The sequence below is a fragment of the Siphateles boraxobius genome, unplaced genomic scaffold (genome assembly GCF_051911475.1).
Source record: "Siphateles boraxobius isolate OS27281-9 unplaced genomic scaffold, OSU_SipBor_1 30, whole genome shotgun sequence".
Lineage (NCBI taxonomy): Eukaryota > Metazoa > Chordata > Actinopteri > Cypriniformes > Leuciscidae > Siphateles > Siphateles boraxobius.
In genome coordinates this window covers 14537898-14561483 of record NW_027508920.1, presented here as the reverse complement: position 1 = coordinate 14561483, position 23586 = coordinate 14537898, and the positions used below count along the sequence as shown (strand labels likewise).

The 23586-nt window shown below is 37.6% G+C and overlaps 1 protein-coding gene across 2 annotated transcripts in view; it reads right to left on the bottom strand.

Annotated features, from left to right (window-relative positions):
- Positions 1-6556: 6556 nt before the first annotated feature.
- The window catches only part of veph1 (ventricular zone expressed PH domain-containing 1), a 208789-nt gene continuing 191759 nt past the window's right edge, over positions 6557-23586 (bottom strand). The window contains exons 14-15 of one of the 2 annotated variants that reach the window (XR_013210475.1): positions 22350-22639; positions 6557-6848 (exon numbers count right to left, since the gene is read on the bottom strand). Coding sequence is in view for 1 of the 2 variants with exons in the window: in XM_077248327.1 (XP_077104442.1) it covers positions 22403-22639 (237 nt within the window). In the remaining variant the exon portion in view is untranslated. Of the gene's footprint in view, positions 6849-20939; positions 22640-23586 lie in introns of those variants that run through there. The other variant, XM_077248327.1, reaches the window with a different exon arrangement.

Here is a 23586-nt window from a genome sequence, read left to right as displayed (position 1 = left end):
GTTTGAGACTGCGCATGCCTGATGGTTATTGTGGCACAATTACATTTAAAATGTGTGCAATTGTCTCTTCTTTTTACTTTATCCTATGTAAAACACAAATTCATTAACCGTTGTATTTGAAATGTGTTATAAATCAACTCGTTTTCTTGTGATCATTATCATCAAAATTCAGTGCTTTTCTGTTTAAAAACACCATTGGGTTTCCATTAGGGTTGTGCACCATGCAGAAATGAATTGAATTTAAATTTGATTTGAAGAAAGCAGAATTTATAGAATGAAATTTAAAAAACTGCTGTAAGTGTAAAATATTGATGGCAAAATTAAATGGCTGTTAAATGGTTGCTCTGATAGTATTGTACTTCATAAGACATTCTACAAATCAGGGAATAAATGTGTGTATTTTTGCATAATTAATGAAGCAATTTTCCATGAAGTGACATGGAAGTGAGGAGAATTTCAGGAAATTATAATTCATTTAATTCCTGTTGTTTGTGGCAAGTTCAATTTAAAATCACACTCATGAACTGAAAGAGAGCTAATTTGCAAATTATGATAAAATGTCATAGATCTTTGAAATAAAAAATGTCTCTAGACATTGTAATGAATTTGTTTTTACATTTTCATGTCAGGGAAGCCTTATTTAAGACTTCCTCTTGTTCAGTGAAATTCATTAGTAAATCAGCAACCACACAAATGTGTAACAAACAATTTCTTGACATGAATATGACATCATCTTTCCAGTTGTTTTGTGCTTTGAGCTCTGAATCTGAATGTTGTGCTAATGTCGGGTGTGTTTTGGGCGGTGAAGGAAGGGCCGTTTTTATGGGCCTCATAGGGGGAGTCACTTCAAGAGCACTTCATGTTTGTTTTGTTTCTTCCATTGACCTTCATCAAAGTAAATGCACTGACCCACAAGGGGGCAATGTCTGCCCAGCAAAGATTTATTATTACATTGAACCACAAGAGGTGCTGTTTTAAACATTCATTAACTTGGTTGTCCAGCAGTCAGTCTCATATTAGGAGAGGGTATCAGTGATCCGAGACCTCAGTTGGTTCAGTGTGACGTAATGTTGTCTATGCGCACAGTTCCATCCAACCACACCTGTTTTGCACTGTATCTGATGATTTCACTTTAAACTTTTGAGATATGACGTGTGTTTAACTGAATCTTTCCGGACAAATAGTTTGAACACTAAAAAAGATAATTAAACTCTGTCATCATTTATTCGCGTGATTCAAAATCCGCATGACTTTCTTTTTGCTGTGGAGCACAAAAGAAGATATTCTGAAGAATGTTCACGCTGCTATTTTAGCAACAAAAGGAAACTTTTGGAAACAAAAAGGAAACAAAAAAGGATGTAAAATTCTATAAAAATATCATACATTTAATTTAAGTTACTATTTTCTGGAAATCTTTGAATCCACTGTATTTATTTGTGTTTCCACATATTCAAACATGGCATTTGCTTAAAAGAAACAAGAGATTTACTTTGCAATTAGCATAAAACTGAGGTTTCACATTATTTTGATGGTCCCTTGAACACATTCTGTTGGCTATTAGTATAGTAGCATTGCACCTACATTTCAACTAACTCTCATTAGATTATTAATAGTGTAATAGACTGGTAGGGTTAGAATAAATTCAAATGTAGTTGCAAAGTTACTTATAGTCAGCAGAAAGTCTGTTCGAGGACCTTTACAAAAAAAAAAGAGCTATCAGATATTAAGTAGACAGTCTACTAATACTCTAATCTAATGAGAGTTAGTTGACATGTAGTTGCAGAGTTACTTATATAGTCAACAGAATGTTCAAAAGGGACCATCAAAATAGAGTGTTACCAAAACAGATATAAAACTTCTGAATAAATAAAAAACATGATTTAAAAAGAGAAAACTCCATGAAATAGATATTATGAGAACACATTTTAACTCCCATGGTTATAAGCGACTGCAATATTTGTTCATATATCAGTTATTCATTACATCATTGAAAGCAAAGGTTAGTCTATATGGCTGTACACAACTCCCAGATTCCCCACTCAGTGATTATGACATCCATAAGAAGCAGATAGAAACCATCCAAGTCATTGAGCAAAGCTTTCTCAAAATCTTTGTGGTTTAATATGGGATACCATAACCCATGTTAGAATGGCTCATAAACCAATCTCTGAAACTGGCCAGCCTGTTGGTATGCAGGGGTTTTGCTCGTATAATCTGCCAGAGCTCTCACAGAATGTCACGTTCACGTTATTTAACTGGTCTACTGACACAGCACTTTCCATTAAGAGCCCTAACAGATGGACTGAGTCAATGGCTGGATAATAATTCAAACATCATATTACAAAGGTACAGAGCGTTCAGGTTACTGAACGGACATGTGTAGAGAAAATGTAAACGCATAGTTTAAAGAATGTGTGACTTAAATCAAAATACAAATGTGCAGCAATGATGTTGTTTATGGTGCTAATGAGAAGTGTGGGAATTACACAATAGCTTTCAAGGATGTTGACTTTAGAAATAGAACATTTAGGGCTAAGGTTATAGGGTTATGGATTTAACATCCCCATATAAGTCCTTAAAACCTTTTAAACAAAATGATGTGTTAGATCACCATAAAGTGATAATTCTCATGTAAATGTTTAACTATTTAACATTTTGGCAAAATGGTGGCACATTTGTATGAATTTGTATGATCTAATTCGTACTTTTCTTACAATCTGCTTGTCGAATGATGGTTGTTTAAAGGTTTGGGGTTAAGAATGGACATTTTAATGCTCTTTTTTTCTAAATATCACACGTTTTCATATAATTCACATTGTATGAATTTATACAAAATCACAACCTCGTAAAAAAAGGTTGCATTATGTTATTTTGGGGTTTGTGTGCTAATCAATGGCTCATTTAATTAAAAATGAGATCCTCACACCGGCCGACAACATCTTTAATATTAAACAGATTAATATTTGAAGATTTTGCTGCGATGCTCTAGTTCTGTTGTTGTATAAAGTCACAGAAAATGCTCTTCGGTTTGTCTTCAATCAGTCAGAAAAAAATAGACAAAGGCAAAAGTTAAGATTGTCTAGGCCTGTTATGAGGATGCAGATAGACGAACCCAAAAAGCAGACTGAATGCACACACAGGGTTTATTGAGGCACAAAACAGAAAACAAAACCCACGAGGGGGCAAAACATAGACAAGACTAGGAAGCTAAACTTTGACTAAGACTAGACAGATAGAATACAAACGGCTACACAAACTTACGAATCTTATCACAAGAAACAGACAATGTACTCACAGAGAGTAACACGCAGTTTTGACAATGGTTGACAATGAACCGACCCAGGACAGCAAACACAAGGGGATAATAAAGGGTGACACTAATGACAAGGTGAGACTGACTAGACAATAACGACGAGATGAGGATAACAAGGGGGCGGGCTAACAAAACGCGACAACGCAAGCACATAGTCCAAACAAATGGCCATGTGCTGCACATGAAAACATGGGTCTGTCATGATTCTGCCACAAGACCAGAGAAATCAAAGACGTGATGGCAGAATCATGACAAGGCCACTATAACAAGTATATAAAAAATAAAGCATTTCTATTTGAAAAATCAATGTGCGCAGTGCAGTGATGTAGTTTGCAGAGTTAAACTAGTATGTTTCAGCTTTGTTTTGTTATTTATTTGAAACGCTTGATGGTGCAAACTTCGTCGTCGCAAATCAGCCTCTCTGGAGCCAGAAGTCAAATCAGGTAGAGGCGAAGCTATACAGAAAGGCTTTTTTATGCAACATTTGAAGTAATTAAGACACATGCGGACCCCACAGGGCCTCTAATCAAATCACAGCCAGAGGACCCAATTGAAAACACATGCTGCTCCTTTTAGAGTTCACTTTTGTCCCACTCAAGGATTTTTACATTTGATTTGTTTCTAATGCCACTTCCAAAGCGTTTACATTTTATTATTAAGTGTTTTGTTTCTTTATTCTTCCCCTTCAGTCTTCAGGGAACCTCTGAACAACAGTCGATTCTGGGATTTAATGAGGTGTATAACTGACTTAAACTAACAAAGATGTATCATCCTTGGAGAGAAGCAAACGACGGATTTTAATTCACACGTCCAGGATGTGTATTGGCACCACAGATGTCCAAAAACAACCCCTCAGAGTGGGGCATGTGTCTCTAAGGGAGAGAAAATATCTGGAATTCAATAGCAAATTTGTATTAATACACTGTGTTACAGCTTTGAAGTGTACAGCACTGTGCAAGTGTTGAAACATCTCAAAAGAAGAGGATCACATTTAAGATTTTGTTTTCTTTTCAGATGGCTCTATAGCAGCTTGTATGTGAAACAGAAGGCATTTTTACACAGCTGAGATAAGGCCCCCAGGTATCAAAGTAAAAATCAGGTATAGAGTGGCGCAGTTATGATGTCAGAACCCAGAAGTCTAATTTGGCACTGGTTCCTTCGAGATTTTCCTATGGGGTCTCATAATAGGGTTCTTCGATTTATGAGTGAAATAAATCCTGTGGTAAACATAACTTGACATTTTGTTCTACAACATACACTTATCTAGTACCTTATTAAAAATTTATGTTTTCAAAAATGAACATAATTGCGTCCAAAATGCGTGTTTTTGCTATGGGTGTGTGTAATTTATGTTGTAGAAAAAAATGTCAAAGTTAACACAGACTTTATTTTACACATAAATCAAAAACCCATAGGACATTCTCGAAGGAACCAGCAGCGAATTAGACTTCCCAGTTCTGATGATATACCTACACCACCCCATATGACTAAACAGTCAGTCTGAGCAGTATTAAACAACTAATTCGCCACTTCAGAAGTGCTTCTGTGACACCTTTGCAGTGTACATTTGTCATGTTAGATTAGAAGAGCACCCATGCAAAACAGCATGTAAAAATATATATCTTAGGCCAGAAACATCAAGTACATAAGCATTGTCCCGTTGTACATACATACAAAGTCAACAGGAAATGACTTCCACAACCTATTTTACTTCCCTAATCTGATGTAATTTTTGAGTGAAAAGGGATATTCTACAAAAAAAAAAAAAAAAAAGGTCAGATTTGATTTTGCTGTAGTTTAAACAGCATGGCTCTGGCAAAGACAAGGTCATGGATTTCATTCCCATGAAATACATGACCTGATAATGTAAACCTTGAATCTTCCATGCGCATTAATGTAATGATTTTCATCCATCAGGTATTGTCTGAATTGTGAAAAAGCAGGTTTCTATACCAGAATGGAGCTGGGTGGTTAAAAAGAGGAGACCGAAAAATAGAAGGACAGAAAAGGAAAGTGGTTTCAGGTGTGCTCATAAAACAAGATATATTCCAGAACATATTTGTCTATAGTTTAACTTTAACTCACTTAAACTGTTAGTTTACGTTAGTTGATCTTTAAGAGAAAAATGACAGTATAGTAGAATAAAGTTTATACTATTACCCACTTTAGCGTAATATTTATTACAACGTGTTTGCATTATTAATTGTTTTGCAAAAAAACTTTGGCATGTTTCGCTTTATAAATCAATTTAATAAATAATTACAGACTGAAAGTCAACTGAATTTGTTACTGAAACATAAAGGATTAAGAATTCATCCAGCTTTAATGAAAGTTAGGAATGATATGCTGCTTGAGGTTTAAAGGGTTAATTCACCCAAAAATGAAAATTCTGTCATTAAAGGAGAACTCCGGCGCAAAATAATAATATACTTTATAAAGACAGTACCATCGCGGAGCCATCTTTGGAAAACAGTCTCGACCAGTCGAACCACGAACGCCGTGCTACAAGCTGAACTGTGACTTGGAATCTCACAGTTCAGCTCACTTAGCACGGCGTTAGTGGTTCGACTGGTCGAGGCTGTTTCCCAAAGATGGCTCCTGCCTGTACACGCGATGGTACTGTCTTTATAAAGTATATTATTATTAAACTGTTACTGGTATTAACTAGCGATTTCTTTTTACTTATTATATGCCCCATATACTAGCGTTATAAGCTAAACAGTTTTTAGAGATAAAACTCTTTACACTCAATTATCATGAAAACAAATCCCAGAGAACAGTCGACTCGGTACCAATGTGTTATTACACCCCAGGTTCATTTTGCGCTGGAGTTCTCCTTTAATTACTCACCCTCATCTTGTTCCAAGCCTGTAAGACCTTTGTTTATCTTCGGAACACAGATGAAGATCTTTTTGATGAAATCTGAGAGCTTTCTGTCCCTCCATTGACAGCAATGTAGTGTAAACAGTGCTGCACATCTGGGTTGTATGTCAGAAAGTGGGCTCATTATTGGCCGACGCTGGTCATGTGTGTGATGCGTGTGATGCTGCAGGCGTCAGCTAATAATGAGCCAGCGTTCTGACGTAGAACCCAGAATCACTGCACTGTTTACGCTACGTCAACAGCAATTAATGACAGAATTTGGATGAACTAACCCTTTAATGAGCTGTCACAAATAAAAAACTCTTTCTCAACTACCATAGATGCAGTTCTACCAGAAAGACTCGAGAGGCAAAATGACGTTAAGTATCATACATTTATTAATGGCCCAGCAAGCAAGTGTTGTGATATAAAGTTCTTTGGTGTAGACCCCGTCCGTAACTCACAATACGAGGGTAACGGATTCTGCATTTCCTGCCTGAAGACGAAGGCAGGGGCGCAACCAACACCCTGGGAGGGATGGGAAGGGATCATCCTGGTGGTGGTGGGGAGGATGGAGGGGGAGGGATCATCCTGGTGTTGGTGGGGAGGTTCGAGGGGAAGGGACCATCCTGGTGGTGGTGGGGAGGATGGAGGTGAATGATGGCGTCAGCATCTGCGAACTCAGACATGTGTAAGTACCGATCTTTTATACTACGAGAATTAGAACACGATTGGTTAGATGAGAAAGTAATAAGTGACATAACAATTGAGTCTTCCTGGAGGAACTTACCCTAAAGCTTCCATTTCTTCCGACCTCTCACTATCATTTCCTTTGGAAGTGTATTTATTTACATTACAAGATGACCTTTACTTGTGCTTTCTTTTGTCCTCAAGGTAATCTTTTCAAAGACGATTGTAACAGTAACCCTTTGACATCTAGTCAACACCTCATCTATGAATGAACGATGCCCAAACGAACAGTGACCACTGAACACTCCTACAGACTAGGCTCATTTCTAATTCTCATTTATAAATCTCTAAAAGATTTATGAAATGAGCTAATGGCTCACATGCGGTCATAATAACGCAACTGTCCAGAGTACCAGACACGTGCAGAACACATGTAGTCCAGCTTCAAAAAACAACCAGACATTGATATACAAGTTCAGCTAACAGTTCTGGACTTTGCAAACAGTCTGCTTGCCAAATGTAATCTATGGCTCTGCTCCAAAACTGCTTTGGAAAGATTCTCATTCACTAATATGCATAAAAATAAATTGCATAGACAAATATTGGTAACATTATTTATTAACATTATAATATAAACAACTATTTAAACTCTATTTTTTCAAGCGGCTCACAAAACAGGTTTCTTTTGTCCAGTTTTCCACTTTAAAATAATGGTCCAGATTCTATGGGCAGCCGTGGCCTAATGGTTAGAGAGTCAGATTTGTAATCTGAAGGTCGTGGGATCAATTCTCAATACCAGCAGGAAATGACTGCGGTGCCCCTCAGCAAGACAACTAACCCCCAATCATGGGGTCACAGTGAATGCCTGCCCACTGCTCCGGGAGTGTATAACCATGTTTTGCAGTGTGTGTGTTCACTACTAACTGCTCCTAATGTGTGTGCACTAATTTAGTAATTAGTGCACACACTAATTAATTTTACCTTGAGTAAGGGTTACCATACTTGGCCTTCATGTCACTTCACCTCAGAGTAAAAAAGATGATTGATTATGTCTCAGACACACAATAATGTTGTGATAAGTACTTAATTGGTTATTCTTTATAATTAGTCAAAAAACACATTTCCACCACAGGAACTTTCCACAGGAACTTTCCCCAGAAACTAGGAACTTTGGGGTGGTACTCGGTATGTTTCGACCACAGGAACCAGGGTCTAAATGAAGTTTCCCTGGAAATGAAGTTCCGGGTAAAAATTTCCCCCTGCTTGCGATGTGTAACTTTTTCCAAGTTCAGGAACTTTCGGGGGGTGGGACTTAAGCGCTGGTGGAAATGCAGAAAGCAACAGGTTTGGGGGACAAAAGTTCCTGGGACAAATTGTTCCATTCCAAATCGTCAGAATTAGACGTTTTAAACTCTATAACCATGCAACAAGTGACAGGACATATTGTCAATCCTTGGGTGTTATGCTTGGTAGTCCTGTCCACTGTGAAGTCACACTTGTCCAAAACACTGCTTAGTGAGTTTTGAAAAGGGATGATCTGCATATTTGTATATTTAATTGCTACGTGATGGCATCTGTAGACGCCATCTCTTCGCCTAGTGCTGAAATATGAGGACCTTTTCATAACTCATTGTGCAATATGGGTCTATGCACCAATGGGATGAAAAATAAATGTTTTCCCTCCAAAGTTCTGATCCTGATCAGTGTACATTAAATATCAAATATATTCTGATTGGCTGTGATTGTGTCACGTTGCACAGCTGTTTTGCGTTCGGTGTGGACAGATAAATTGGTTGTCACTGGAAACTTACCGCATCACATTTGTTCAGGTCACAGTGTCAGTAGGATCTCTATATGCTGAGTTGGGAGGCCTAACAGAAAACTGTTTGCCAAGTTAACTCAAAGAGAAGATTTCAGACAGAACACTTTTCTCCCAAGGGTCTTATTCATGTTTTCCCAACTCAAGTTGGCCTTAGGAACAGTGTAATTTGCTTGCACACATGCACATGTTGGAGCAAGTCCACAATCTTTCCAGTGTCTCTCTTGTCAATTGGGTGGGATTAAACATGGATACATTTTGAAAAGTTGCTGTGTCTACTTAAGGGTGCTGAAATGCCATCATATCATGTTTAAACACTGTCATATTGTGTATTCCTCTGTGTTCAGTAGCGACTGCTGTTCAGGCACACAGTGGAAATTTAATGTTCAACCCAAATGTGCAATCTGTCTGATGTGTGAAGAACATGAAAAACTCTACTAAAGTAAGTAGGAAAAGGTCAAATTCACAAAGCTAACATAGTTTAAACTTGGGTGATTTCGAAATTCCAAAACCAAGACAATTTGTTTACCCTTATTATGCTTATTCGGATATTACCTTTCATGTAGTGTGTAATATAGCTGTTTTTGAATGAAAACCTCTAAAAAAAAGTTCCAAATACTGAAGTGCTTGATAAATGAGGTTATTGTCTCGTAAAAGAAAGAACTGATTCTGAACTGCCTGAAACGAAATGTCAATAATTCCAGTCTTATTTCCAGCACAAACCTACTGTCATGGGCTGGTTGAGGTGAACACTGAAAAAGGATTGTAGTTGCAGCAGTCTTTATAGTCTTTAATGTGTATTATGAGAAAATGAAAGTGTTTTTTAAGGTTGGATACATGTAAACCTATTCCATCCAAAACTAAATTAGGAACCTTTAAAATAGCCAGACTGATCTCATGAAATGGCGTATGTATGACACGCCAATTCGTATTTCCATTTTTGGCGTGCTATCAACACGCATAATCGCTTTTCAGCGTGTTTATCAACGCCTTTGACTTAACGTTATATTACTGTATTATGTATATATAGATATATGACCTACCCCAACCCCGTCCCTAAACCTACCCGTCACTGGGGTTAATACCATTTATGAGTGTTCTCCTACCATCCTAGGAAAAAAAAGATCGCTCCACAGATGTAGATATAGATTTTGCTTCGTTTCGCTCGGACATTTAACGGCGTACACATACACGCGGAATCACTCGGACATTTAATGGCGTAGACATACACCCAAAAGATTTCGGCGTGGACATACACGCGGATAGCTCAAAATGCGTATAGATAACACGCCACTTGACTTGAAAGTGGCGTGTATGTTTACGCAAAGTCATGATGTCATGTTGAAATAGCATAATAGTGACACTTTAAAATGTAAATGGGAAGATTTAGTGAAACTTCTCATCTCTAAGTTAAAGGAAACTATTTCAGCTTTGGATAAAAGTCAAGTTACATTAATCTGAAACAAATTGATATTAATTTTGTATTTATTCAAATAGTTAAAAACACTTGAAATACATACAGATCAAAAGAAATTAAAATGAATGGTGACACTGTTTTGATTGTCCACCTTAGACATTCTAATGACTATAAGTAACTTTGCAACTACATGTAAACTATCTCTTATTAGAGTATTAGTAAACTGTCTGCTTAATATCTGCTAATTCTTTAATTTGGATGCTCTCCAAAAGACATTCCACTGACTATAATTAACTTTGTAAGTACGTCAATTTATTCTACTACCCTTAAGCCTAATCTAACGGTCTCTACTAACAATCTACTACAGTCTAATAATACTCTAATAAGAGTTAGTTGACATGTAGTTGACAAGTTACTTGTAGTTATTAGAAACATGAATTAGAATAACTAACAAATACATTTGATTTTACCAGTGTGCTCTTCATGTTCACAATCATTACTAAAATTCTAAAACTCAAGGAGGATTTGACATATTTCAGTGTGGATTTGATTTTATCTACAGGGAATCATGATCAGGAAAAGTGGGTGTTTCATAACAGAATGAAGTCAGAATGTGAATTGTGTTTGAGAAGGCAATGTTCAAATAGATATGGCTACTAACATTATCCATTAGCTCACATAGCTAATTGGATATCAAAAATCTTTGGAATAAAGAAGTTTTTCACAACAAGAACAAGAACAAATTTTAAGAGAGTAATTAAGGTAAATTTGAGGTTGACTAATACAAATACATATATATATATATTACACTGTCTTCGAAACATTGGAGCTCGCAGTCAGTAGTTCCATCATTGTACATTCCATTATTTTAAAATAGAGAACACATAGTACAGCATTCAATACAGAGAAAATAGACATTCGTCCCTCAAGAGAAACAACACAAACAAAAGCCTTGCTCAGATCACAGAGGTCATGTGCACATATGCACACCTTCATTTAGCGTGTAATTGGACAGATATTTATACAGCTGCCTGGAAGTTCATTTAAAATCAGATGAACCAAAAGCAAACCAATTTTGTATCAAAATAAATAGGATTTTGGCTCAGAGACCTTATCAGAGTGGTCTTATCAGATGACCGTAAGAAAGTTGATAGTTGGTAAATGACTTTGTAATAAACCATGGAGATGAAAATGTGTGTCTCATAAGACAGTTTGGATCTTCACACATCCTGGGGCCTTGAAGCACCTTGCTGAGCTGAAAACTCATCTGTTTGATTCGGTGTGAAATCTAAATAAACGCTACAAGATGTTGACATGCAGCCTGACTGGATTATGTTGTCAACTCAAGTAAACAAACAGAGTAACTCAACACTGTGACAAGAAAACAAGAAACATCTGTGTTTTTGGATGCTGAAAATTGCAACTACAACAGGGCTTTTCATGCCATGCTAAACTTTGAGTTAACATCTTTTTAGCCCTGAGTTAAAGCTACATTTAACCCTGGGTTAAGAAACACTTTTGCTATATTTAGTGTGACACAATGAAATGCTGTTTAGCAACATTATGAACAGACAACCAATCATAAAAAAGCCTCAATTCATGCCTCATTAAATATTCATGAGCTGAAATTTTCACACAGCCGCCAAAAAAATGGATACAAATAAAATAAAAAAATGAAGAAAAGGCCCATATGAAAAATGATATTGGTCAGTTTATCACAGAGTAAATGACTTCGTCTTACACTTTTGCAATAAATAAATTATTGCGATTACACTTGTCTGTCTGTTCTGTTTTTCTTTATAACTGTACATATTTTTAAGAAATGGTTATTGTTAGGTTTAGAGGTAAGAGTGGAAATAGCTGATCAAAATGTACTTTTTATTCAATATTGTTACTAAATTGTCATTGTAGGCCTACATATTTGTGTCCATTAGGTTTTATATATTCTTTTAATATTCTCTGTAAAATGGTTATGTTTTGGGTTGGGGGGTAACAGTTAGGGATAAGGGATCTTAAATGTATCTATAAAATGTATCTGTAAAAATGCAACTATACAAATATCTTTATGATATTTCTTTAGCTTTAAATATGTAATAATGTTTACGTTGTCAATATGTCCATATCGTATACATATTTCTGGATATATATTGTCCATATATATATATATATATATATATATATATATATATATATATATATGAATAAGGATATCAGCATTGATGGTTATACTGTATATAGGACTGATCGTCCCAAAAGGGGTGGGGGTGTCGCAGTATATATAAAAAGTAAGTTCAGTGTAAATGTGCTTATATCCAAATCAGTGAGTAAGCAATTTGAATTCTTAGCTCTTGATCTTGAGGTCTCTCGGACTCTTCACATTACAGTAGTTGGCTGCTATTGGGCACCCTCAGCTGTCAAGGATGCTCTGCCTTCTTTAATGCAGCTTTTATCAGGTCTGAATTATAATGAGATTGTAGTCATTGGAGATCTAAATTGGAACTGGTTACATCCAGTAGCTGATGATTTTAAAGCTTACTGTGACTCGCTAAACCTCTTTTAGCTCGTCGATAGTCCTACTAGACCTAATCTGAAATGTCCAGAAAAATCATTGTTAATTGATCTTATTATAACCAACGTTCCCAATAAATACTTCGGTGTTCGGTGTTTGCAAACGACATTAGTGACCACTGTGTTGTTGCTACAGTCAGAAACACCAAAATTCCCAAAACCAAGCCACATATCATCATTAAGCGTGACATGAAATATTTTACGGAACAAGGGTTTTTCTATGACCTATTTTATTTTGATTGGGATAAAATGTATCTTTTTGCTGATGTTGAAAATACTTGGAGATTTTTTCATGATGGTTTTAAAGAAATTGTTGACAAGCATGCACCCCTCAAAAAATATAGAGTAAAAGGCCGTAAAAATGCATGGTTCACTGTAGACTTAGCCAACTCTCTTCACGAGCGCAATAAAGCCTGGGCAAAAGCCAGGAAAACGGGCCTGGACTCAGATTGGCTACTGTTCAGGAGACTGCGCAATTTGTGCACAGTTGCTATTAGAAAAGCTAAAGCAGACCATTATCTAATAGAATCTTCAAACAATCTAAATAACCCCTTAAAATTTTGGAAGATGATTAAATCACTGGCTGGAACTAAATTTGGCATTGAGTTGCCACCATGTATTCTTAAGGACGTAAAATATCTGATAAGGCTGAAATTCTTGGCTGTTTTAATGAGCATTTTATTGCCTCTGGTTCACTGTTTGACTCCCTCAACACTTCGCATCAGAATCACCCTCAAGGTCTTACTCATGGACATAATCCAGTTAGTAATTCCTTTAGTTTTAAGCCATTTTTAGTCTCAGAAGTGCATAAAGCCCTTACACTTTTAGACACTAGAAAATCGCCTGGTCCTGATAACTTAGAGCCTTACTTTCTAAAATTAGCATCAGATTTTATTGCACCGCCTCTGACTTATCTTTTTAATCTCTCTCTGGACACGAACGAAATTCCTCTTTTATGGAAATCTGCATTTGTTATTCCTAAAATAAAGGGGGAGACCCAACAGATTTGAACAACTACAGACCCATCTCGAAATTGTCCGTCCTGGCTAAGGTTATGGAAACTCTGGTAAACGAACAATTGAAAGAGTTTCTAGCTACTAACAATATTTTATCTAACTTTCAATCAGGTTTTCGTAAAAGACACAGCACAACTACAGCAGCCCTAAAAGTAGTAAATGATTTCATTCACTCTTTAGATAAAAAACAACATTGCGCAGCTCTTTTTATTGATCCACCTAAAGCATTTGATACTGTGGATCACCAAATACTAAAACAAAGACTTTTCAGTGTCGGGTTGTCAGAACAAACAGTTTGCTGGTTTGAAAATTATCTATTAGGTAGAACACAAAGCGTACAAGCAGATGGTCTCACCTACAGCACTCTTAGTGTATCCAAGGGTGTGCCCCAGGGGTCAGTGCTGGGACCACTCCTATTTATTTTATACATCAACATTCTTGATCGAAATGTCTCCAACGCAAATTTTCATTTCTATGCCGATGATACTGTGATATACTGCTCTGCTACCACTCCAAACCAAGCTCTTTGTCAGCTACAACTTGCTTTTGATACTGTACAATTTACCTTGTTTGACTTAAAACTTGTTTTAAATGACGACAAAACTAAACTTATGTTGTTTACCAATGCGAAATCTAAGCTACAAAAACTTCCATCCATTACGACTTCTCAGGGCATCGAGATTGAGACTGTATCCCAATACAAATACCTTGGTATTCTAATTGATGATTCTCTCTCTTTTAAACCTCACATCCAGCAGTTAGTGAAAAAACTGAAGTTAAGTCTGGGTTTTTATTTTAGAAACAAGTCATGTTTCTCCTTTGAGGCAAAAAGAAGGCTTGTTGCTGCCACTTTCATGTCAGTGCTGGACTACGGTGATGTTATATACATGCATGCATCCATTCAATGCTTGAAATTGTTGGATACTGTTTACCATGGAGCCCTTAGGTTCATCACAAACTTTAGAGCACTTACCCATCATTGCTCTCTGTATGATCGAGTTGATTGGTCGGCATTGTCCACCCATAGGCATAATCACTGGCATATTCTTATTTATAAAGGTATTCTTGGTCTGCTTCCCCCATACCTTCAATCTTATATTAAAAAGAAAGGCACAGGACGATATTGTCTTCGTTCTGAGGACTTATTGTTGTTGCCCGTCCCTCATGTCCGGACTGAAATGGGGAAAGGGTAGTTAATGTATGTGGCCCCCAACTTAATTATTTGGGTGATCCTTGCTCAGTGGCGGTTCTAGAGGGGGGGCCAGGGGGGCCCGTGCCCCTGTGACAACAAGCTTGGCCCCCCTTGTGGCCCCCCTAAATGTGGAGTGTGAAATAATTTTTACAAAACTGTTTTTTTGCTATCGTTGTTATCGTTGTATGCGTATTCTTTTTTTTTATTATTCTATCTTTGTGGATTTGCTTGTTCACGTGACAATTCGCATCACATTCGCGGGAATCGCGGCAGAATAACGTCTGTCTCCTGCACGCGAGAGAGGAGAGAAGGAGAAAGCTGGTAAATGTCAGTTCAGTTGCAAGTTCATTCTTTATGTGTGTATCGGGTGTGCGATGTGTATTGTCTATTACGATATTGTAATCAATGTTTTAACTGTATACGAGGCACTGTGAGCTGACATCGCATTTGTCTATCGTCCTTTCACTGCTGTGTGTGGTTCATAGGTAGGCTATGTCCCCAAATTAGTTTATGTCTTATATTTATATCATATTATGTTCTTATATTAGAATATCAGATCAGCAAGAGTGCCGTTTTCCCGTGCACAATTGCAACTGTGATATTGATGTTATACAACAGTTAAATTAACAATAAGTGAACATTGGGAGTTACTTTTTAGACACAATATTGTCAATATTGTTTGTTTTCCCTTTATTTCGCCGACTAGAATTTCAAAATGAAACCGTAGCAGAGTCTCAATGCAACAGACAGCGATGATTTATTGACTGAAATCCGCATTTTGAAGGAATCACTTGCTCCTTTCCCGAATGAATCAGCCGTTTGAACAAATCCGTTGAATGAATGAATCCCTCAACTCACTTATTAAGACCGTGACTTGCCGCCGCCTACTGGCGGTTTTAGTTTCATATTTAAAGTACCCTTTAATTAGAACATTACAATTAGAAATCATTTCATATTTAAATATTGATTTAAAAAAAATCTCATAGCTTTATTTATGCAATTATAAATGGAGTGTAAATATATTAATGCCGCTTCTGTGTCACCTCTAGACTGCACTGCAAAGATGGATTTTGATTAAATTATTTAATTTGACTGGTAACAGTGGTACTGTATAATTATTGTATAATTAAGTATTATTGTATAAATAAGTATAATTACTGTATTATTTGAATGTTAGTATTTGACATAAAAGGTGATTCATAACTCTAAATAAGTTTAGAAAGAATGTCCATATATAGGTGAAAATGCCCCTGGAAATCAATTTAAGGTGGCAAATTAAATTAATAAAAAATGAATTAAAAAATTAATTTCGGTCCCTGCTGTTAACTGACCACTGCATAGAATATTAAAAAATATGAATATCTTTGAGAGTCTGCTGTCAACAACAGGCCTAAACCAGCCATGGCACCAGCACAAAAACACAATCAGTAAAATATCATCTAATTATCAACAAAACATTGAAAATATTGAGATATATTTTTGTCAATATTGCACACCCCTAATTTCTTCAGGTCTTAAAAAGCCCTAAATTTGACTTTAAAAAGTGTGCAGGAACCCTGTAAACGGTTAGTAGTTACCTAGCAAGTCAGTTATTTTCAGTAAATGAATTAATAAGCTTCTTGGTCCCCATTGCTTTTGCTCTATAGTTCTCACCAAAATGAAGATAAAGAAGGACATCATGTCAATTACAGTTACTGTGACTAATACTGAATATGTAATGCAAATGTAAAAATATGATGGAAATGCAAATGCATTGTTGAATTAGTCTAGAACCAGTTGAAATGGTCTAGAACCGCCACTGTCCTTGCTTCTATGTTTTATGTTTATGCTATATGTTATATGTTTTTTTATGTCTGCAACTTTGTTATTTGTGCTGCTGCCTGTCTTGGCCAGGACACTCTTGGAAAGGAGATTTTTAATCTCAACGAGTTTTCTGCTGGTTAAATAAAGGTATATTAATTCTACGTGGCATTGATTCAACAAGGTGCTGGAGATTTGTGGGATGCACATCCAGGGCAGGATAATGCACCATGTCACAAAGCTTGAATCATTTCAAATTGGTTTCTTGAACATGACAATGAATTCACTGTACTAAAATGAACCCCACAGTCACCAGATCTCAACCCAATAGAGCATCTTTGGGATCTGGTGGAACGGGAGCTTCGTGCCCTGGATGTGCATCCCACAAATCTCCATCAACTGCAAGATGCTATCCTATCAATATGGGCCAACATTTCTAAAGAATGCTTTCAGCACCTTGTTGAATCAATGCCACGTAGAATTAAGGCAGTTCTGAAGGCGAAAGGGGGTCAAACACAGTATTAGTGTGGTGTTCCTAATAATCCTTTAGGTGAGTGTATATATATTGTATCCATGTCCATATTCCAGCATCTATGCAAATGTGCAAAAATGCTACGCTAATGTTACATACTAATACGTTTAAATAATGAGAAGAACCGCGGTAACATTCTTCGCACGAAGCGCGAGGTCCGTCGCAGCGCGAAGTTCCTGGAGAACTTGTGGATCATGACCACCCTCGTGCAGGTCCTTCAGTGCCTTGGCCTGATGGACCTGCAGCAACGCCATAGCGTGCTAGGCAGAGGCAGCTTCCCCACAGATCTTGTAGCCTTGCCGGTTAAGTCTGACGAGTACTTACAGGCCCGTGAAGGAAGACACGGTTCTCCGCACCAAGTGGAGTTAGGGCACAGTTGCATTGCAACGGCCAGCTCCACTGGAGGGATACGCGTGTATCCCTTAGCTGCCCCGCCATCAAGGGTGGTGAGGGAGGAGGAGCCACCGGAACGGTTTCTGGTAGTGAAAGGTGCCGTCCACGTCACCGTGAGCTCCTCATGCACCTCCGGGAAGAAGGGCACTGGGGTGGGTTGCTGAAAACCAGCGCGCACCACCCCGAGATACCAATCATCTAGCCTCAAGGGCTCGGGTCACGGTGGAGGGTTCCACACGAGCCCTATTCTGTTGGCGCCCCCGGAAAAGCATGGCCATCATCTCTGGGTCCGACTCGGGCACCGCTGGAACACCCGAAGGAGGCAGCGACTCCGAGCCGTCGTCCACAGAGACTTCTGACCCACCCTCCGATGCAGCGATCAACATTTGATCGTCGCGGGGAGCACTAAAGGAAATGACTGGTACACACCTCGAGGATGGTCCAGCACGTTCAGTTGGTAACTCTACTGGCTGCGGAGCTTGAGAGGGATGAGGGTTCCTAAGGGGTTGTTTCCCTGAAGGAAGCACGCTCACCGTGATCCTCAAGTCTCCTGTGTCACTGCCTGAAGCAACCCTCTGGGGAGGGTTGGAACTAGGCAGAGGCACGGGGACTCCGCCCATTTGCAAGAACGAGAGTCTCGACCGCAGCTCCGAGATGGTCGTCTTCCCACAATGGGTACATGACTCATCCACGAAACCTGCCTCAGCGTGTTCGAGGCCTTGATACACGAGGCAGCGATCGTGACTATCCCGTGACCCTAGGTAACGACCACATCCAGAAACACACAGATAGAACGTCATCTTGAAAAAGACCCGAACTATCTGTGTAAGCTCTTTGAGGGACTGCTCTCACAGGTGCTTTTTTGCTCTTCTCAAAATGAATGAAAACAAAAAAAGGAGAGAGAGAGAGAAAGACCGCTTGCACTGCTGTTGCTGTCACGCCCACACCAAAGTGAAGAGGTCTGCTGTAGAAGGCTTGCAGATTCACTCTTGAAGACAGCATCGAAGTATTTGGCTCCGAAGCAAAAAGCTGAAGTGCAATCACAGCAGCTGCTCGCTATATACCCGCGCTCCGAAGCCGCGCAGCTGATGCAAATGATTGCACACCAATGTGCATTGGCTTGTTTAGTTTCACTCGAAGTAGATTGGCCTCTCTAGCGAGATTCCTATTGGTCAGTCATGACCTACGTCATAGTGACTGACCGATAGGGAAACTTGTTTATTAATTCTTTATTAATTCCCTCTACTGCATTTTTAAAAAATTATTAGTGTGTTGAGATAATTTTTTTTTTTTTATGCAGAAACTACACCCTCACTGAAGCAGAAAAATTATTACACTTTGATTGATTTGAATCTGAATCTAAACCTAATAGAGCCAAACCATTCGATCACATATCACAGAATACAATGTAAGATACCCAATGTCACTCATTTACCACTAATTTGCCTTTGGACAAAAACAATAGTTATCACTATAAATAAATAAAAGACTTGTATTTGAATCACTATTACTGTACAACATAATTAGTATTCATCCATGGATAAAAATTGTAGAGAAAAAGGGACAAACTTTTGCCAGCAAACAAGCCTGGAGATAAAAAAAAACACACTAGCACACAAACACAGCACGGAAACAGATACCAGTGGAACGAATTTTTCACCGACATTGTTATGCGGTTCCTTCGAACTTTGCAGAGGTCCTCTGTGTTATTCAAGAAGACATTGATCAACATTACTGACAAGATCCTGTGGCCAAAGAACACTGTGTACAAAGATCTGTTTTGCCACTCCAATTATACATTTGTATCCCCAGCGGTGAATGCTTTAATGCGCTGATTATTAGAGGCACTTCTTGATACTTTTGGTCCTTTTTTGGTAAAAACAAACTTAATTATTTTATTGCTGTACGTTGTAACCGTCCACATGGTTTGACAACTGAGTGGTTAATGCAGAATAATATTATTACTGTCAAGATGGGCATTGCTGGATTCTAGGAGCACAGAGGAGCTGGCAGTAAAATTCAAGATTTTGAAGACTTTATGCTTACTGTAAGTAGGGCTAACAATCAATTAAACCATTTATGGTTGTATTTAGTTGTAGTCAGTGATGCAGCAAAATTTCTGCAACCGAAAAGGTGACGATTAATTAGCGATTCTCCAATGGCTTATAATATACAAGTAAAAATCAGCTGTGAATATGCAAGGGATGGGCTGACTTTATCGATTTCCCGTTTTTAATTAATCTTCATTTTTATTGAACTGACATCTTTTGGTCTATGCTGTTTTCAGTTAATGCGTGAACAAACTTCATTAAAAATTATTTTTACCATCCAACCACACCTACCATCCAATAAACGCAGTAAGCGATTATTAATGCGATTATGCATAACAAAGCCTGGTGCTTTGTTACTTTTGATATGAAACAAAGTCTGAGCTTTCAAATGCTTTCGTATTATAACAAAATTCAAACAATAAATTTGGTTTTGATGCTCCTTAATGTGGCTTTACAGATCACTCTCTTCCACTTTACTACTAGTTAAAGCCCAAAATAAACATGAATGAAAATTAGAAGGAATGTTGAAAGAAACAACTGCAGCTTACTCTCATGTAATCGCTCAATCAGTGTTTCAACCACAGAAAGATGTCAATAAAACAGCTTGTAAACAATGTCACATAATGCTACATTTACCTCCGGAAAGCTATTCATTGTTCAGAGCTTGATAGAAAGCTAGAAAATGTTTTATTAAATATGCACTATATTTCATATTCATTATATTTTGACTTAACCTGTTTTCTTCATTATTCATTTGCTTGAGCAAATGTCACGAAAACGTTCATTTTGGTTTCGGTGTTTTGGTAAAAATAATAATTTCGGCACATAGTTGTAATTAACATGTTAACGCATTCAGTTCCTTTTAAAGGAAAGAACAAAACAAGAACACATTTATGTGGATGCTGCTCATGTCATAAATGTTTCTCGTCTCACTTGCATAAACAAAATTATAGATTTTATATTTCTCAAAAAGGAAAATGACACCAAACATAGTATATAACATTAAATTGAATAAATGTGGTAATGGTGCATAAAGGGGGTCAAATTGACTCAGCATGCTGTGATTTTTTAAATATTTATCCATGAATATTTAATTAATCCTTCAAAAATGTTTGTTTCTGATCCTCATCAATGTCATTTTCACATTTCTTGGTCATAGGATGTTTTTTTTTTGTATCATTACCCCAAGAATGCATAAAGGGGGTCATTTTGGCCCGTATTCATTTCCAATGGAATTTAGAATCAACACAGTATTTTTGGATACCTAATATTTATTTTCTTTAAACTTTATGGATTACTTAAAAATCTGTTGTTACTTTTTTGAACCAAGAATTTGCCTCACACACCAACCATGTGTACGAATATTCATATCTCTGTATAGCAGGTGAAAAGCATTATGTGAAATGTGTAGTATGTCTGAATTCACAGTATTCCTAAAACAATAGGCCAAATAAGAACCCCGGATGACCTAGTTCGTCTGCCATGATTCTGAAGTTCACATCCAATGGACACTTTACTATGCATAGGTCATGGGAGAGGAGTCATGAATGGCAGGAAAACAACACATAGCTCACATGACAAAGCTAGCATGGCGGCGGACGTAGTACATTCAGATTGCACTCATACTACACACATTCAAGCTTGATGATACTTTATTCAAACTATACACATGCATACTTTTTAAACAGTAATGAAGTTCTCAAATGTAGAACCTACTCAGTATGTGATTTTAGATGCAGTAGATGAGTAGAGAAAGGGCACAGTAAAGGATAGCTAAAGGCCCAAACAAAGAAAGAGGTGCAAACTCTACCTAAAAGTAGAAAGGTGCAAGTGTTATGTGAAATGTTCGGTCTCTGCCTGCAAAGATCATTTTCAAATGTTCTGTGAGAAATGTGGGGAGAAAGATTCAAACTTGAATACACTATAAAGTAGATCTAAATTTGAGTTAAGTGTGTTTAGAAAGAGTACAAGTGCATTTTGAAAATCATAAATTCCATCTTTTGTAATGCATATAAACAAGGAATGTGGACAAATAAACATGTTTGATATATTAAAACGCGTGCATCAATTATTTTATTAATAGGAACCCTCATTTTCTGAAGAAAACCATTAATTCCATTTCGAATCACTTTGATGCCCTTTATGCATTCGTGTAGATTTTTAGGGTTATGCATTCTAGGGTTCAACAATTAACCGTGTTAAACTTATTTATTGTATGCGCTAACATGTTTACCACAACAACCCTAAGTGTAAGTGATACCTGACTCTGACTATTCTATACTTTTCTGGAAGACAAAGATTTAATAAATCATATTTTTTGTTTCTTAAAACATACAATATGACTCACTCAACGACTGTCAGTGCGAAGTGTGGAACAAATGTTTCTCGGCTTCATTGGATGTCACACTTTTCTTTGGTCATGTCCCAAATGACGCACATGTTGTTGACTTCTAGCCCTGTGCCCTTTCCTTTCGTTTGTCCGAGAAGTCCCATTGATCATTTCATGATTCAGAAAGCCCTTAACGCCCATTGCCAAGCCCACCCTACGAAGTACTAACCGGCGGTCTCTGTGACCTACTATTGCAAGAATTTAGGTGGAGGATGGCTGCAACAGCTGAAGGTGGCTTTTGAGACAAGGCCTTTGTAGTTGATGTTGTTAAACCATTGCAATGAGATAACGTAGCAAAAAGACGTACCCATGTGGCTTGATATATCATTTTGTATGACAGCATCCTCGGCAGAACAGGCATCACAGGTATGTAGTGGCCTCGCGGTTCTCGCGTTCTTTGGCCTGGGCCACAGCCACATTGATGCACTGCAGCCATTCTTCCGCATGCTTCTCATCTTGAGCTTTCAGTACATAGGTTTTGCTGTCGGTGAAGATCTCGAAGGCTCTGGGCAGCCCGCGGTCGCGCCTCTTCTTTGCAACCACTTTAACGCTTTGCACTTTGCTAAGTTCAATTGTGCTGTCATCCAGCTCGTCCTTCTGTGAGTACAAGAGGGAAAAAGTGTCATCAATCAAAGCTAATTCTTTACACTCTAATGTTCAGATAGGTTTGAATGGAACACAGCCAGTGGTCTATGTCAGTGGTTTTTCAATCCTGGTCCTGGGGACCCACCGCTCTAAACATGTTGTATGTCTCTTATCAGACACACTCAGCTCAGTTCATGGAGCCTGAGATGGTCTTATTAGTGGGTGATATGAGAGTCTGTGGCTCTACCATTGGAAAAAGCGTAACGGCTAACTTGGATCACATGTGCCTTGATAACCAATCACATTACAGCCACGACATCATTTAATTTCATTCAGAGTTTAAAGAATGAAAAAAACATGTGCTTAAAATGTGTTTTTGAAGTAAAACTTTTGATTTGACATTATTACAAAGTGTTTTAAGTGTGTGTGAGTGTGTTACACTCTCTTTAGGCACACTTAAGTGGCATTTTATTTCATTAATATTATATTATCTGCACATCCAATACAGTTTAGCACACTTCTTTTTCACAAATTCTGGGTCATTTAGATAAGACACTATCTTGTTTGGAGGCTCACAGCATGCATAGTCCCAATTCTCCTGCTCTATTTTTCTTCCTGTCCCACAACAATTTTTTAAGAGTCGCTGCACAAAGTTTGCCAAAAATTAACCTTATTGTTGTTTGTGTACATGGATTAGAATGAGCACCATTAAAATGAAAGAAAAACATTTAGGCATAATAAAAACAAGATACTGTGACAAGAGGCCAAATGTTCCTCAAAACCATATTGAAAGCATTTGTGCCATGCCTGATAAACCAAAGATTTGTCAAGACTTTGCAAAATGAAATGACTGTAGCAATGCAACCCACTTTTTCAGAGTAAAATTTACAATGAATCAAGATTTAATGTACTTACAGCTCTGACAAATGAATTTGTTTTTACTAAAAAGCTTTTGCTGG